The 18,405-nt window shown below is 38.2% G+C and overlaps 2 protein-coding genes across 4 annotated transcripts; both read right to left on the reverse strand.

Moving 5' to 3' along the window:
• Positions 1 to 1,774: 1,774 nt before the first annotated feature.
• gatad1 (GATA zinc finger domain containing 1) lies at positions 1,775 to 4,813 on the reverse strand. Its single transcript, NM_001201273.2, is given in 5 exon segments — positions 1,775 to 2,385; positions 2,469 to 2,652; positions 2,746 to 2,805; positions 2,897 to 3,019; positions 4,410 to 4,813. Coding segments are annotated over 5 exon segments (735 nt in total). The 5' UTR covers positions 4,590 to 4,813; the 3' UTR covers positions 1,775 to 2,197.
• A 4,920-nt stretch (positions 4,814 to 9,733) lies between these two features.
• lypla2 (lysophospholipase 2) lies at positions 9,734 to 17,394 on the reverse strand. Of its 3 annotated transcripts, none has more exons than XM_017453935.3 (11): positions 17,372 to 17,394; positions 15,852 to 15,914; positions 15,382 to 15,473; positions 14,926 to 14,957; positions 13,807 to 13,872; positions 13,258 to 13,305; positions 13,049 to 13,119; positions 12,774 to 12,847; positions 12,571 to 12,672; positions 11,774 to 11,950; positions 9,734 to 10,432 (listed from the first exon to the last, which is right to left on the reverse strand). In XM_017453935.3, the coding sequence occupies exons 3-11, from the start codon at positions 15,457 to 15,459 to the stop codon at positions 10,382 to 10,384; spliced, it is 699 nt and encodes a 232-aa protein (XP_017309424.1). In that variant the 5' UTR covers positions 15,460 to 15,473; positions 15,852 to 15,914; positions 17,372 to 17,394; the 3' UTR covers positions 9,734 to 10,381.
• Positions 17,395 to 18,405: the final 1,011 nt, after the last annotated feature.

The following is an 18,405-nucleotide window of genomic DNA, read 5'->3' on the forward strand; positions in this document are numbered from 1 at the left end:
AAATTTAAAAGTAAATTTGGGTATTTCTTAGGCATGAATCAACATAAAGTATACAGATTTTAAGAATGCGATAAACTGGAAACATCTTCAATCAGCAGTAAGGATGCTGGGTGTGCTGTTACACCCTCTAGTGAGTTGCTGATGACAGTGTTTTGTCTGTGAATTGGGAAGTTGTGATCATATAAATACAAGAATTTGAAAAAAAAATTCCAGAAAAAAAAAATACAACAATTTGATATATTGATATTGAACTAAAATGTACTCTCACCTAGGACATAATTAGGAACACTGTACTACTCATTCATGTAATTATCTAATCAGCCAATCATGTGGCAGTAGTGCAATGCAAAAAAATCATGCAGATACAGGCCAGTGGCTTCGGGTAATGGTCACATCAAGAATCAGAATGGAGTCGGGGGCAGGGGGTGATCTCAGTAATTTTGACTGTGGCATTACTGTTAGTGTCAGAAGGGCTGATTTGAGAATGTCGATAACTGCTGATCTCCTGGGATTTTCACACAGCACTCTCTAGAGTTTACTCAGAAAAAAGCATACATAAAGAATAAGCATACAGTGAGCAGCAGTTCTGTGGATGGAAACACTTCGTTGATGAGAGGTCAATGGAGAATGGCCAGACTGGTTCGATCTGACAGAAATGTACGTCATTATAATGAAAAAGAATATAATGACATGTCCAATTCATTTAAATGTGGCTTTTCTGAATGTGACTCCAAGATGCCACACATATGTAACATTTCAAAATATTAGCACTCAAAATCCATCCTTGGTTCATTTGTAAAATAATTTATGAAACAAAAGAGGAGATGTGAGTTTTTCTTGTACATTTGTAAATCAAGTGACCCCATATGGGGTGGCAACCCGTAGTTTGGTATAGGCCAATATCAAAACTCCACATTATCTCCAGTAACCTAGAAAATGGCCATAGCTCAGTAAAACTCATGCTTGCACAGGAATCACATACATGAAAGATTTCAGTCGGGATTTAGATGCCCCACACTTTGTTACAGACTCTCAGTTTTTCCCACCTATGTATATCCTAACTCCTGGGACAATTATTTGTAAAAATGGTTTTAGCTTCCACTGCAATGCTGAGGACATACAGTTGTATATTTCAGCAAAACCAGATGACAGTCGCCATCTTAATAAAGTTGAGGAACCGAGTAACTGCCTCCTACTTAATTCTGAAAAGACAAGGCCACAGGCAGTTAGAAGAAAGCTTTCTGATTATATAGTAACTCTGGATGGCCTTTACATCATGTATAGGAGTAAAAGATGTTTGTTTGATTTTTGACACCAGTTTCTCATTTGAAGGGCATATAGATATCACTATGACAGCTATTTTCATCTTAGACACATTTTTTATGTTAATAAATATGATGTTATATGATGCAGAAAAACTACTTCCTGCTTTTGTTATTATTAAATTGGACTATTAAAATGCATTGCTGTTTGGATCATGAGCAGTTTTAGCCATAAATGTTGACTATAGCCTCAAACAACATTCAAGAAAGTTGAGAGGATATCACACATGACTTACCTAGTGAAATTAGAGTAACTCCATAATAGTCAGTTGAAAGTCAACAAAGACACATTTTCAACAGGAGAACAGAAAGATCTATGGTCTAAAAAGCCAGAGAGAAGAACAGCCTAACAAAAAGGAATACCTCTGACATAATTACCACCACACTGTTTAACGTGCCTCATACGTAAAGAGATTTAGACTGTCGATCTCTCAGAAAGGCAAAATCAATGGACCATCTGAATTTATTTCATTAATTTTTCTGTTTAACAAATGACAAATGATTTCATTTATTTCAAATTATTAGTTTCTGCTTGAACATCCAGCACAGACTTCTGTCAAACTATTTAGAATTCTGCACTATACTGGGCAGGAACAAGGTCTTCTAGAGGACTAGCCGTCTTCTCCTTACATTGTACATTACAACGTGGCGTTTGTCTTTCCAAAATGTGTCTGAGAAGGTTTTCATTTGTTACCCGAAATGGTACCAAACTAACCATGAAACAGTCACATGGTAGCCACACTAGACTACCACTATACTGAGAGGAACATCAGAATATATGTCAGGAGAAAGAACATTTTGCCATTGACATAATAAAGAATATAATACTCCCTTAATCATTATTCAAATATTGATTTCAGTTTATAAAGTTAGATTTAATTACAACCAACAGTTTCTTTGATTGCCACAGTGGACATAGGTCCAATATGAGTCCAAATGTAGCCTTTCTCTGGGCGAATAGGTATTGTTGGAAATGGTGAGCTCCTTGACTTGAAATATTCTGATGGTGCATGGCAAACAAATTCAAGGTATTCCATTTTTCGGGGCAAATCCTCTTCTGGACCTGTATAATTAAAACATTTTTTGTTTAATCTTCATATTTATTGTCAGTGTGTCTCTGAACATGAAAACTGTATATGCACTTACCGACTATGTAAGTGCCTGGATCAAAGTGATCTCTTGGACTCGACTGTGTAGGGATCAGCCACGTTAATGCAGCACTTTTCTCACAGTACTGGTCCTGAACAAAGCCACGGATCTGTGCAAAGTAAGGTTTACCATCCTCTTCGTCTGTTACCTTTATCACATCCCCTATCTGATAGTAAACACCCTGATGGAAGAGAAAGACTCATTAAGTTAGAGACCTGGAAAAATGTATTTGTTTTATATCCCATTAGATATGTGGATGAGTAGGGTTATCTACCTTGTAGAAGATTGACTCTGAAGTGATTATGGTGGACACGGACTCAGGAGCTTTAATAGGCTGAGGGGTGAAAAGCGTAATTGTCTTAAAATTTGACAGACTTGACAGGAACTTAAAAATATCTACAGATTTCATCTTAAGAAGCGTTTACATTTTTTAGTTTAAAAATATGCCGTCTTCCTTTTCCTTTTGATGAAACTTTCTTCTCGGACGCAGGCGCCTTGTACTTGGTGCTCCTCAATCTTGCTGACCGCCTGTGGATTTCCTGTTTAGACTGTTTACATGCCAGAATACACAAAGAAATGTTAAAAATAGATCTATTAGGTTCAATGCAATTAAAATATGCAATTAACAAACATTATGAAAACTTAATTTTAGGGTGTTTTCACACTTGGTCTGTTACAGCAACGTGATGACTGATGATCTACAGTTGTCCTAAAAGTCTCCATACATTGGGGAAATTATTTTTTTTAGCAACAGATAAACTTTAAGAATGCCTTTGACCAAAGAAGAACGTATTGAAATCATTGACTTTGCTGGCTCGGGAAGCTGTCGCAAGGTTGCAATGGAATGAGAAACATGGCAAACGCATCACACACGATGCTGTTTCCAAACTTATTATCAGATTCAAAAAGACATGACGTGCAGCGGACCAAACGAGAAGTGGATGTTCGTGGAAGGCACAACCGATGTAGTGCTGGCAAACATAGTCCCCTATGTACGGAGACTTTTGGGACACCCTGTACAATGGCCTGCAAGTGAAGCAAACTCAGACAACCTTTAGAGACCAGCTTGTTTATTGATTTGTGTCTTGTGTGTGAAACCAAAGTTGACTCAGTCTGCTATATGTTTTGTTTTACCAATGAAAGCGTGCTTACAGTTTTCTTCACACCTTGCAGATAAAAACCAAGTGATAAAATAGTCCATTGACAAATTACACCGGGTTGAGTAGCAGCATGATTGGATGACTGAGAGACACTAACTATGTTTACATGCACATCAAATTCCATTTAAGGTTTATATTCGGATTACAACCATATTCTGAATACGATGTTTAAACGCGTACAGGCACCGGAATAATCCTGTATACATGGTTGTTGTAAGTATGCCCGACTTGTCATTCCTAAACACCTAGTCTACAGCTAAGCACCTGTTAGCACCCACAATTCCTTGTAGACTGATTCCAGGGAATCAGAATATTGTCTTAATCTGAATCGGGTTGCGTAATGTTTACTTGACTCAATACTAATTAGAATATCGCCAAATTGTTATTAATATCAGAAAACTGACGTGCATGTGAACGCACTTTGCATTCTGGCACTAACAATTATGTTATTGAGCTTAAGTAGTTAGGCAGTAGTGGTGATAATGTCAACAATAGTTTCTGTATACTACTGCGTTATACAAATGCATGTATACATTTGATCTATGACAAGCACTCTCATGGGAATCACAAGCAAGCCTACAACATGAAGCAACACAATGGTTCTGCAATACAATTTCCTTCTACACAGTGCTTTCTTCTTTCCAGACGCTTCTGTCTGTTCTGTTTCTGAACCATTTTCAATGACATTACCCATAATTCGGTGTTACACAGACTGGGACTGATTTCCTAAGAAGCTTGTATGCGAAAACACCATGTGAAGACACAAGTGTCTGCAGACCTGCTTGCCCCCGCCATTACTCTGCTGTGTGCTGGAGGACACCGTCAGTCCTGACGCTCCTGTGATGCTGCTTTTAGCTGTACAGTTGTTACAGAGGATTTCTCCCTGGTTTCCCTTTTTCCACATCGAGGATGAATTCGTCTTGCAGACAGCACAACATGGCTTTAAACCCAGCGGCATCGTTTCATTACACAAGAAAGAAAAATAAAAAACCCTCAAAAATATTGCGAGCTCTTCTACTTTCTCTGCTGTTTTCGGTTTACGCACGAGAACACGTTTGTGTTACCGAAACCTACAGCAACCGCTAACACTATTCATCGTTTCTCGAAATATATATTTATCATTTTTTTAGTAGAAACATTAAAAACAAACACTACCCTACATTATCTACTCAAATAGACAACGCTAAAATCTTCTTCCGGGTTACCACTTCCGGGTCATCCAGCAGAGACTCCAAAATATAAGACAGGTGTTCAATTTAATAACAATGAACACAGTGTAAACTATTGTGTAAATACTTAAATACTCAAACCCTTTACTACTTAACTATAAGTAGAGCACTGTCTATGTCTTCTTCGAACAGTGTTTACTTAGTAAAACTGGAACCTTTACATGATAAATATCTCAAAATCAGAAACACTTTTATTATCAGTATAATACACTGAGAATATGCTACATGTATATAATGTGCTACATAGTGTGCTAGGAGAAATAACAGTATATAATGGAACAGAAGTACAGTAGAAAGCAATATTAAATGTCATACTCGATAGTATATGTCTGCATGTGCAAGATTTTAAGCCCCTGTCAACTCATTTTCATATTTAGCTTCATACTGTTATAGTATCTTATGTGAATTTAACCCCTGACTACAAAACACATGCTATGTTCATTTAAATGTTATGCTCTGTCTGGATGTCAGTGTTTCATATGAATATGCTGAGTTGGTGTTTAAAATCATGATCCAGCACCTGCCGCAAAGTATGTACTGTATCTGCACAGCCCTGCTACTGAAGAACAGGAACTGTATATGTAAAAAAAAAATAAAAAATAAAAATAAAAAACTGTTGTTGTTTTGGGGTTTTTTTTTCTTCTTCTCCAAATGCTGGAAGTGTGTTCAAAATACTGTAAAAGTACAACCAGTAACCATCCAAAAAAATATCAAGGAACCATTTTTTCTATGAGTGCAACTCAGCACTCACTACAGCAGTCAATTCTAGTTTCCCAGAACTTCTTTGTATTTGCCTAGTCCAGTGGTTTTCAAAGTGGGGGCCGCAAGGGGGCGCCCGTGGGGCCTCAACAATTTGGTGTGAAAAATAAATTCTCACTCTCAGACAACCACACACACACGCAATCACTTCCTAATGTAATGTAATGTAAAGATGTGAGATGTAATTATTAATTTTAAAAAAGGGGGGATATATTCAGAAGTCTGTATTTTATACAGACTTTTATATAAAGACATCTTGCAAAAGGGAGGCCCCGGTCAAATGTTAATGCATTTGTGGGGCCTTGCCCTGGAAAAGTTTGGGAACCCCTGCCCTACTCTACTGCAACATGTGAAGCTGGGTTTGGATCTTTACTCTTCATCCAGAGCCAGTGAGTACTTTACTCTACAGCACATAATGTGGCCTTGACGACTAGCATGAATCTTTTTTCTTTTCAATACATACATTTTTTTGTCTCTCTGTAGTCTAGATTTATCTTGCTTATCACCTCTAAAAAAAAATTTTTTAAAATAAAAATAAAAAAAAAGATTACATCCCATATTGTATGCTAAAATGTTGTAAATGTTTTTTAAATTTCTTTTCACTCAGACCTTGATAGCATTTTCTTCATTGTTTCTTATTGCATTATTGCAATCGCTATGCAATCACTATATTTAGCTATTCAGCTACATTATAAATCTCTCTCCTTAGACCATTCTGACCTGAAGTCACTTTCACTCTCCTGAGGAGAGGTATTACCAAAGTCCACATGGTAGTGTAACTCTTCCAAGTCTGCATTTGTGGTGGATAAGTCTAAGCAATCCACACACTCCCTGCATGAATCATGGTAGAGCTTTTTTTTTTGCTTCTTGATGAAATCACTGTTGGCCTTGACCCTAAGCTGCTCCATGGGTACTTTACAATGGCTAAACCTGCACTCTATGCCCAGCTTTCTACCAAGTGAATATTTAAAAACAACTTTAGGCCAGGTGTAGTTTTATTCATGCTGTTCATGGGGTTAGTATCTTACCGCATAGAAATCCTCCATTTATGCAACTAACACAACACTCTGATGAAGAGGGTAGAACTTTGATCACAAAGGCTGTATGGACTGGAGATATTAATAGGATGTATATATGTTCCTAATGAACAGGATGTAAAAATTTTTGCACTGGTATTTGGAAAGATAGCTAGTTTTGACTGTAACAGTATTATTTTAACTGCTGTCTTAATCCCCCTCCAGCTGCAGTAGCTTCAAACCTTTCTAACATAGTACACTATATGGCCAAAGGATTGTGGACACCTGGCTATCACACCTATATGTGGGACATATCCCCAAACTCCCAAACTTTTACCTCAAAGTTGGAAGCACACAATTGTATAGGATGCCTTCACTGGAGTGAAGAGGCCCAAACCTGCGTACAAAAGGAGGACAATGAAGACATGGTTTGCCAGTGTTGGTATGGAAGAACTTGAGTGACCTGCTCAGAACACTGACCTCAACCCCACTGAACCCCTTTGGGGTGAACTGGAATGGGGACTGTGCCCCAGGCCTCCTCACCCAACATCAGTGCCTGATCTCACTGATGCTCTTGTAGCTGAATGAACACAAATCCCCACAGCCACTCTCCAAAATGTAGTGGAAAGCTTTCCCAGAAGATTGAAGGTTATTATAATAGCAAAAGTTGGGGGAATAAATCTGGAATGTGATGTTCAACAAGGACATGAGTGTGACTGTCAGGTCATTCGTATATGTCCATACAGTGTATATAGTGCCTGCCAGACATTATCCTTTCTTGCGATAATATGGGGGGGGTGGAGGATTTGACAATGAGATTTGGGGAAATGTAATCAAGCTTCCCTCAAATAATTTGCCATACATTTAGATAAATGAAATTCAACATTGTACATAGGACCTATACAGTATACTACTGTATGGCCATATAAAACTAACAAATTTAACAAACATGTCAACTACCTGTGCAAGTGTAGAAACTTAGCTTGTAACTAAAGGATTGAACATGTATTGGTGATTTTGGAATGATTTTAGGCAGTGTTCTCCACCACCATCATCAAACTCGATTCTGTTGAAAGAATGACGTTCATTACTCCAGTACAGTTCTAGAGACTCTAACCAAGGTGCATTGAAGCTGTTTTAGTGACTTGTGGTGACACTATAAGTTGTTTATTCCTTTAATTTCTCAGCCGACTGTGTATGTAATGACAGGTGCAAATCTTGTTCACTAGTTTTCCTTTTCCACACTGCAAAGCATGTCCAGATATGCACTTATGGTAGTTCTATGTACCGCTCCAATGAATCAGTGCAATTATCTCATGAAGCCACAAATTGTCACTGGGAGTGTTGCAATTATGAATAATTTCAGTACTTAAGAGATCCTATAGACAAAGTGCTCTGCTATATCATAACATGTTTCATTCTTCGGATAGTACAAGAAAGGACTTGCATCCTAAGTTCCAAATACCCACATACCCATCTTTCACCTAAATGTCTCTCTTGGTGGTAGCCTAATTTTAATTTCCTGTTAAGTATTCTGGTAAGGTTTGCACTTGATTAGGACTCACCTTCATTTTTTTCCTTGTGAATATTTGATTTCTGTAAGATTAACAAACTTACGGTTTTGTCGCTGAAGCAGAACAATTCCCTCAACAACTTCTAAATCATTTGCAATGTAAGCATTTCAGTAGTTTTCTAAGTCCAACAAAAGAGCTTTTAAGTCATTTTTGTCTGTTTAGTTGTAAAAACAATATAGTACATCACCAGTCTGTTTTGGTTCACTTGCTTTCATCCAGGTAGGTAGGTAGGTAGGTAGGGAGGAAGGTAGGAAAAAAAGAAAGAAAGAACCTTCAAGACTATTGTATTGCTGCAGTTTGCATTATTTATTCCACATACAAGTATCTAGGGAAATATTAAAGAACTAACGGTCCCTCAGCACATTCAATCAAATAAAGACACAGATGAAAGTACAACTTAATTTTGAAAATTAGCACAAATGATAAAACATCAACTAATGATACAATACAACTCAGGAAGAAAACACCCCTTTGATAAGTTCACTGTTTTACCCACATTTTTAACAGTTTCTGCTCAGCAAGCACAGCCTGGGCTCATCACATCGCAACTGACACAACATTCAAGCCTTGAGACCCCAACCGAATATAACCAATTAAGTTCCAAAAAGTAGTTAATAAAAAAAGGAGGAGTGCTAAAGGCAGATAGACCAGTATGGCAGCAGAAGTCAGAAAACACAGGACTGGGGAGAAAAGGTCACACAATTAAGTAATACTGAGATAATGTGGTGAAACATATCAAGCTGAAAGTAAAGAAAAGTGAGACAACATTCAAACAACAATCTGTTGTTATATTTCATTAAATGTTTAAAAGTACATAAGCAAATATGTAATAGAGATGAACCAAGTTTGTAAACCATGTCGTCCTTTTTCCAATGCATCTAATTTATGGATCCTAATAAAGTTCCTTTTATTTGTTTAAAGAAACAACTGCACGTGTTGCATTTGCTGTTGTTCAGCCATGTAACCCTGACCTTTCACCTTTTAACCTGTTGTAATGTAATATTTATACAAATAAATCCAAAATGAATGATCCTCCCCATCACCCCACCACAAAAAGCCACAATCAGATTAAATCAGATTAATGCTGTAATATTCACGCACACATGACAGATGAATCAACCATCAAGAGATCAGAAGTTCTAAAGTTTTGTGTTTGCTTTTGCTGTACAAATCTCAGATTGTGGCTTTATTTCAGTGACTGAACTGGTGGTCAAGAAGAAGAAATTTAGTGATTGGAAAAGACTTTTCTACACAGGGTTATGAAATGATGCCACCTGGAGTGATGCACACTAATAATACGCAGTAAAGCTTTTCTATATGATTCCCACTTTTCCAAAAATCTCTCATGACTGAATTTTTAGTTTTTCGTTTATAAAATCATCTAAATATTATGTCTGTGGTAAATACTCAAGTTCTTAACTCAACGACTTATTAAATATGGCACACAATTGAATGCAGCCTTTCTAATCAAGCGAGTTTCTTTATGTACAACATGAAAGATTGGTTTTAAAAAACAAAGCATGGTTGAAAATTTACATGGTTTATTTATTTGGTTTATTTCAGCAGTTTTGTTAGGTTTCATTTCAACTGTATCAAACCCAAAAGAAAATATTCAGCGTAAACCAGAGCACCAGGAGGTAGCATGGCGCTCCTCCTCTTTCCCTGCCATCATGGACTGAGAGCAGCATGCAGTGCAGTGTGGCATGAGTCACTCCAGACGGCAGCAGTTACAGTGTAGCAGAACAATGCTCTCATCATAAAGCACGTGCGAGAGGGAGGGAGGGAGGGAGGGAGGGAGAGACTAAAAATGTGCAGAGAAATGGGTTAACATTTCAGTGTTGATGGGAATGTGTAATGAAAGGCAGCGATTCTCCCAAATATGGTAGGGTACTACTGAGTAAATGTGTTGCCCATGTATGTGTGTGCACTGAATATTACATCATGTACAATGACACAAACTCAAATTACTGTCCATCAATTGTATATGAATTAACAAAGCAAGGCATGAGACACCAATGTAGGAACGTCTTCACATTTTGTACAGAGAGATGTGTATGCCTCGGTTTGCATGTATGAATGTATGTGTGTGAGATAGGGGATGCTTATGGCTGTTTCCTGTGGGAGAATGGCAGGTCAGAGGTGAGAGGTCGTTGACTAAGGGTTACAGTAAGGTCAGATTCGGGGCAACTGCTTCTCAATGAATTCCTTCACAGCAGCCATCTCCTGCACACAAACCCAGACAGACAGAGCATTAACAGAAGCACATATACAGCATATTACTACAAAATGACTTCACACACCCGAGTGGGTTATAGACGTCCTGGAGTTGTTGCATTAACACAGCAAATGTTAACTTGAAATGATGCTCTACATATTATTCCCTACAGAAAGATATTAAACTATACACTGCCTTGTTGGTGGAGTGAGATCATTATTCTTTGTAAGCTTGTATTCACCTTTCTAGGTAAAAGATACATACCAGGACGTGTAGAAGGTGCACACTTAATGTTACCACTGTGGCAACAAAGAATGGTACTGTTTACACATTTCTGAGTGTACAAAAGTTTTTTTTCTTATCCTGCTGGGTTACTTTGTTTGGATATTAACCTTTTCCAGTACATCAGGTGACTGAGTGCAGTGGATATTCTCCACTGCACTTTCATACATAACTAGAAATAGCAAAACCCCAAAATAGTTCACTGTGAAGTGAAGAAAGAGTGCTGCTGGAAGACAAAACATTAGCTTACATGAGAATCAAATAACTCCACACTAGGGTTGAAATGGTTACCGGTTTCATTGTTTTTTTGATCATGAAAACGGACGCAAGAATTAAAAACTGAACGCATCTGTTCAATTCAGCATGAGTCACAGCACAGATCAGCAGGAGTCAGAGTTCATTTATCACGTGACGAGAGTGAGGCGAGCCGACAAAGGAAGAGTGAGGCGAGCTGACTGACAAGACAATGGTACTGTTTTTTTGTTGTTGCGTTTTATAGAAGAATAATGAACCCACCATTCAAACTATTGTTCTCCAAATTGCCGCTAATTCGAAAGAGAAAGGCATTTTAAAAGTGAGGGGGAGAAGGAAAAGTGCCAACGAAAAGCCCCCTTTCACAGCAACTTTCTTCTGGCAAGCTCTGCAGACAGGGTTACCATCTTCTATTAAGTTTCCCCTCAGCATTTTTTGTAAAATCCTAAATATAACCACACTTCAGATTTGGTCCTCTTAGGAGGTTGGAAAATCTCCCGAGCGCCGTCACTGCCTTCTGCCATGTTCTCTAACTGAACTAAATTATCGCAGCAAGCCTAGTGACAACCATCCATCACTTTATAGTCAGATATGAAACCTGTTTAAATGATTTCAGGGTGTGTATCAGTACTTTTTGTACATTTCAACAACACCGTGAAAATACTGATAATCATGATCATTTTGGTCACGATAATCATGATATGAAATTTTCATATCTTGACAGCTCTACTCCACACGGTGTTCAAAACTGATAACAGCTCTTAAAAGTGGTAGGTCTGCTTACAATAAGGGTTATATAACCCGAGAAGACTCACCTGAGGGCAGGAGCTGTGCATGAGGCCTGGGTAGGTGCGGAAGGTGACTCTCTGTGGGTACACAATGGTCTTAAGCTTCTCGGCTGTCAGGGCCCCAAACTGTGATGGAATCATTGGGTCCATCTCACCATGACATTGCAGAATGGGGATATCCTTGTTCGCGCTGCCACTCGCTGCCTAATGAAGCAAAAACATATACTCATAAACATGGATACTCACATGCGACACATTAAGGCTAACACCTAAACAACTAGGGAAGTCACATTTGCTGTCCTCTTTAAACACCTGAGTTTAGAGCCAATCAGCTGCTGAAATGGGGCATCTATGTAAAGATGTGATTAAATTTGATCAAGGTATTAAACAGCAGATCCAATCCGGGCTCCTGAGTGGTGCAACAGAAAAGCATTCTCCATATGGTTGGGAGATCAAGAATCTGAATCCCAAAAACACAGCCAACCAAGAGAGCAAACCTGATCTAGCAACACTATTCAAGTTTAATCTGATCAGATTCATGGGTTTAGACAAGCTAAAGTACACACAGTAAAAAAAAAAAAAAAAAAAAAAAAAAATAAAAAAAAAAATAAAAAAAGACGAATGGTTTTCTGTGAGGGAAAAAAAAGGAAAAGATTTCACGTTTTGTTTTCAATGGTTTATGTTTGTATGAAAGAATCTGAACATTGTTTAAAAAAAAAAAAAAAAAAAAAAAAAAAGTAATAAAACATGTTGATACTAATCACAAACACACGTTTCTCTCTCTCTCTCTCTCTCTCTCACACAAACAATCTTGAAGCTCACACCTGTGGAAAGGTCTTATGAAGTGGTAACCAACAGCTTAGAGCGACTACACCTGCTAGCTTCTGCTGATAGGTGAGAGCAGTGTACAGTGATAGAGCTCCACCCTAGTGAAACACAAGAAGCAAAAAAGACTTCTTTTTAGTCTTTTGCAGACTAGTAATACCCATGATACAAAAGTTCTGGGACAGATGGGCATTTGTCTCACCTGAGAGAATCCACCAAGAAGGATACGGTTAGGAGGTATACCATTTTTTGCCTCGTGGTCAATAATGGCCTTGACTTTAGAAGAAGGGGAAAATAAGTCCTTGGTCAGAATACTACATCAAATTAATCTCGTCTTATTTTACAGTAATTCTACAAACATGTCCCTGACAATCCATCAAGTTGTTAAGCAATAAGAATAGCTTAACAACTGGTCTTCCCCATGTGAAAGAGTTTTTGCCTGAGTTTTTTTTTTTAAATCTACAATTTGTTACTTACTGTTTTCTGCTGCTCTCTTAATGCCGGCCTCGTCTTCTGGAGCTTCTGGGGTAAGGCCCATCAGGTCAAACCTTGGAAGAAAGGGGGGAAAGAAAGAAGAAGAAAAAAAAAACTGTTACTGCACACAAGTCAGTATATGCTATTCTATACAATGAATTCTGTAGAAATATTCAAACCTGACTTGTTATTAATAATGTACAATGTCCTACCATGAGGGCATAGTCATTTTCATATTGAGTGTAACCGGAATTCTGGGTCTGTAGGAATAAACAAATGACTTAATGAATTTGTAAATAATAGGAAATATTTAAAATACTCCACCAAAGTGCAACTATATCTATAAATACTGATGCTTAATTCCAGTCATTCAAAATGAGACGTTTTTTTATTTGTTTATTTGAGAACTCCAATCCACCATGTGTTATGAAGAGCATCAACCATCCATTTATCAAGTGTTGTTCTGAAATCTTGTTTAAATAGAACTGAAATGATTCATTTTATTAGTCTTTTAAATTTTATTTATTTTTCTGGGAACAGTGAGCGTGATGCACGAATACAATCTGGATGGGACACATGCACACATTCACATACTAATTCACAATACATTTGACTTGAAAAACTCTAAGACTAAGTCTTATGCCAATTTTGCAAAACTAACACAGTGATGTTAAAAACATTTACAAATAATAAATAATTAACTTTGTACACAGGTTTCAATTCATCAAAGCAAGTAATGCTGGACCATATCAGATACCTACGCATGTGGGCAGATGTACTTTACGTAGGGCAGCCTAATGGCTGTCATGGCATCAGCCCAGCCATGCCTAAACAAAAACAAGTGACAATATTAGAAACACAGCTGGTCATGAATGCAAGTATGATGCATCTCTTTTTTACTCAAACAGTGCAACAATTAAATTAAGTGTAAATGCATGATTTAGGTAAAGAAGTGGGTGCCATGATTTCAGTGTACAGTATCTCAAAATATTAGAATAAAGAAGGTTTACTGAGCCTTTAATCTCTCAGTCTGGTTCAGTACACACAACCACAATCATAGGGAAGATGAAAGTAAATTTTGCATTTCATTTGGAAATCAAGGTCCCAGAGTCTGGAGGAAGAGTGGAGAGGCACAGAATCCAAGTTGCTTGAAGTCCAGTGTGAAGTTTGCACAGTCAGTGATGATTTGGGGTACCATAGCATCTGCTGGTGTTGGTCCACTGTGTTTTCTCAAGTCGAGAGTCGATGCAGCGTCTACCAGGAGATTTTAGATCACTTCATGCTTCCATATGCTGACGAGCTTTATGGAGATGCTGATTTCCTTTTCCAGCAGGACTTGGCACCTGCCCACAGTGCCAAAACTACTAGTAACTGGTTTGCTGACCATGGCATTACTGTGCTTGATTGGCAAGCCAATTTTCCTGACCTGAACCCCGTAGTGAATCTATGAGAGACACCAGACCCAACAATACAGACAAGCTGAAGGCTGCCATCAAAGCAACCTGGGCTTCCAGAACACCTCAGCAGTGCCACAGGCTGATGGCCTCCATGCCACGCTGCATTGATGCAGTAATTTGTGCAAATGGAGTTCCGACTGAGTATTGAGTGCATAAATTATCATACTTTTCAGAAGGTTGACATTTCTGTATTATAAATTCTTTATTCTAATAGTTTGAGATACTGGATTTTTTATTTCCATTCTAGCTGTAAGCCGTAATCATCAAGATTAAAACAAAAAAGGCTTGAAATATTTTACTTTATGTGTAATGAATCTAGACCATATGAAAGTTCCACTTTTTGAATTAAATTACAGGGGGAAAAAAATCTACCTTTTCCACAATATTCACATTTTTAAAGATGCACCTGAAATCAGAACTTACCCAGTATCACCCAGACCATGAAGGAAGATCACCTGTAATGAGGAAAAAGAGTGAAATGTGTAACAGTGAAAAGATCTTGGGAATTCTGTCAGGTTATCAGGTCTACGAACTCAAATCCTATAACTGCCATGCTGAGTCTCTGATAAAAAATACTTATCCTTCAGCTAGTGAAGGCTGTCTGTTTAGATTGGCCAATTTATCCAAAGAAGCTGCTTTAGTTAAAGCCAGTTAAACCAAATTTACACGAACTAATAGTCCATAAAATCTATCAAGTGAAACCTGAATAATGTTTTTTTTTTTTTTTTTTTTAAAGTAGCACCACTAAGCATTTGTTCTTTTCCTCACATCACTGCCAAAATATTTCTCTCCAGATTGAACAAACAGATCACAGAGATACTGTATTACTGAATAATATGGGTCTATGCAAGAAAAACATTTTATATTTCAGTCTCTCACCGCAGCAGTCTCCTTCTCCGTCCCAGAAACGGTCACAGCCTCAGCGAGCAGCGGCACAGACATGTTGTTGCCACACATACACTGGAAGGGTGCTTTCACCAGAAAACAGACAGTGTTTAATTCCAGTTAATACATCTCAGACATAATGTCAGGTTTTATGCTTAGAAAACGGAAACGTCTCCGTTCCATTTACTCAGCAGATTTGGAATTAATTTACAGAGTCCATTAAGAGAACAGCCTCCATAATTAGTGTTCATCATAACTATTTAAACAGGTAAGAGAAATGCAATACTTAGCAAAGCACTAATAAGTGAAGCAGAAAGCAGTTAATGTTTAAACCTTGCCCATGAATCATTAGGCTTTTTGACCAGTTACACTTACAGTTAAACAAGCACAAGCAAGTCTTCAGGATGTAAATCCATCATGGAAATAAGCTCATTGTTTTGACTGCCTAAGCCTTTAAAGCTTACCTGTTTTGTTTAATGACACTAGCAGCCAAGAAGAATGGAGGTAAAATATCTGTTAACACGTGACTACAATAGAAAGTAAAATATGTGTGAGGAATCGTTATCATTTTGTGTCTCAAGAATATCTCTTCTGATAAGCACTAGGGTAATTTCCTTAAACTGGGCTTAGTGCCAGCCATTTCAGGCATATAAAAGCCACACGAAGGAGACTATATGCCACTTTAATGGCTTTTAATTCTGAGAGCAGCGCAAACCTGTCTGTGAGCTGCTTCGGTCACATCTCTGCCATCACAAGACTTCAGCTGACTTGAATTAAGTTCAACAAGACAAGCTGCCTATTCTGCGTTTGAAGAATAAAAATGAGCAGAAGCAGCAGGCTGCGCAATATAAAACCATGTTTACAAAAAAGAAAACCTGATAACTTCAAAAGGTTACATCAAGGAAACGTTACCCTGGTGCCTACATGTGGATCTTATAATATAAAAGATATTTACAAACTGAAATGTGGAAGATCGCTTACACATATTCACTGGTAATGTTGCTTTATATAGTAGATAACGTCTTATCTAAAACACGTGTCATTACAATAATCATCACAATTATGTGAGCTAGCCTTTTCCTTTTTTTAATCGTCATTAACAATATCATGAAAACCAAAAGCTGAATCAGAAAAGGTGTAGTAGATAAGGAAATAAGGGACTGTGTAAAGATTTATACCCTTTTTACTTTTTTTTTTTTTATATATAAATGATTCTTATTATTATTATTATTCCCATTTTCAGAGTTTTCCAGGTCTGGAAATAAATGTCTTAGTATTCCAGGAAAGTCTTTCATTTTATCACCGAAAGTGAAAGGCAACTCCAGTGCAACAAAACAAAAGAAACCAAGAACCAGGACAACACGGATGAGTAATTATTGATCAACCCACACAGCACAGTGCGTGTCATTTTATAGCATAATTAAGGAATATCTTATATCAGATGGACTTTTGGGCCAGCGATACAGTAGATCATTAACCCTGTGCACCAGATGCTGCAATATGGCTACCATTATAACATTCTTAATTACCAGCAAATAAAAACCGAGCGTGTTTGTGTGGCGCTTTGAGTCGTCCTTCATTTGCTATTCAAACTAAGAGGAAGAAGGGTGGACATGGAAAACAACGGGGTGGGGAGAAATAATCAACCCGGCTCATTTTAACCTGCTAAGCAAACCAGTTTAATTATTCAGGTTGCAAACTAGCTTTCCGCAAATAAACAGCTTAATCCTGCTTAACCAGTCAGCTCCATATTCAGCTCCATTCAGCTTCATACATGCAGCTAGCAGGCTGTATTGTCTGGCTAATCCCGTTCCCTCTTCACTACACTGCATTAGCTACCTTCAATAGCCGAGCTGTCGCCTCTTATCAACACACTACTGCGTCGTGAAATGATTATTAAAACGACGACAACATTTTTTTTGTTTACAAGGAATAAAAGAGTAAATACAAACGAAGGCCCAGTGCTGTAAATTCATACACTCACCACTTGCTATCCCAGGTCACAACGGAACTTCCGCCGCTTGTGCCGGAGATGGGCGGGGAAGACTCACCGTGACGTCATATTTAACGCTCCCCCTCCTCCTCTTTGATCGAAAACATTTTAACAATTTGTCTTTTTTTTTTTTTTTTTACCATTGTAATTAATACAAAAACGTTTATATGCAAACTGATTGCCCTAGCATTGCCAGGCTCTAGGTTACTGATTGGAAAGTCTGGGGTTCAAGCCCCAGCACTACCAAGCTGCCACTGTTGGGCCCTTGAGCAAGGCCCTTAGCCCTCTCTGCTCCAGGGGCACTGTATGACTGACCCTGTGCTCTGACCCCCACCAACTAAAGTGTTGGGATTAATTATGCAAGATTGGTTAATTAAATGTGAATGTGTGTGTGTAGTCCCTTGCAATTGACAGGTGTCAATTATTATTTAAAAAAAATTTCACTGTGCTGCAATGTATATGTGACCAATAAAGACTAATTATATGCTACATACTGCAATTAGTACAATTAATTGTAGAGATGCTATTTACTAAAATGTAGAAGCCTAAACTATAATGTTCTGGTCCAGGTACGTTATTGTCTAGTTTTCTTCATTCATCCATCCCACATATCCTGCATGGGGTCACAGAGGAGCTTATCCCAGGGCAGGCGACACCCCCCCCCCCCCTAGGGGAGGAAACCAGGAAGAAGCACAGGTAGAACGTGCATACAGGGAAAAGGCAGGATTCGAGCCCCGACCCAGATAGTGTAATGCAAACATGCTAACCACTAATCCATCATGCCCCCAGCAGTCAATCATACATTCATTTTCAGCAACCGTTTTATCCAGATCAGGGTTGATGTGGATCATGAGAAGATCCAGGAAACACTGAGGGCAAAGTGGGAATACACCCTGGACCGGAGACACCCATCAATTTCAAGGGAGCACACACCCACATTTACACCTAACTAACCAATCATGCATAATTATGTGTATATTCTCCCCATGTCTAGGTGGGTTTCCTCCTCCTTCCCAAAAACATGC

The sequence above is a fragment of the Ictalurus punctatus genome, chromosome 24 (genome assembly GCF_001660625.3).
Source record: "Ictalurus punctatus breed USDA103 chromosome 24, Coco_2.0, whole genome shotgun sequence".
NCBI lineage: Eukaryota > Metazoa > Chordata > Actinopteri > Siluriformes > Ictaluridae > Ictalurus > Ictalurus punctatus.

Coding starts and splice junctions, on each gene's coding strand:
- lypla2 (XM_017453935.3), bottom strand. CDS start 15,459: ATGTGTGGCAACAACATGTCTGTGCCGCTGCTCGCTGAGGCTGTGACC. Junction 12,673..12,773: donor TTCTTGGTGGATTCTCTCAG/GTGAGACAAATG, acceptor GTGTTTCACTAG/GGTGGAGCTCTATCACTGTA. Junction 11,951..12,570: donor TTCATAAGACCTTTCCACAG/GTGTGAGCTTCA, acceptor TTGCTTCATTAG/GCAGCGAGTGGCAGCGCGAA.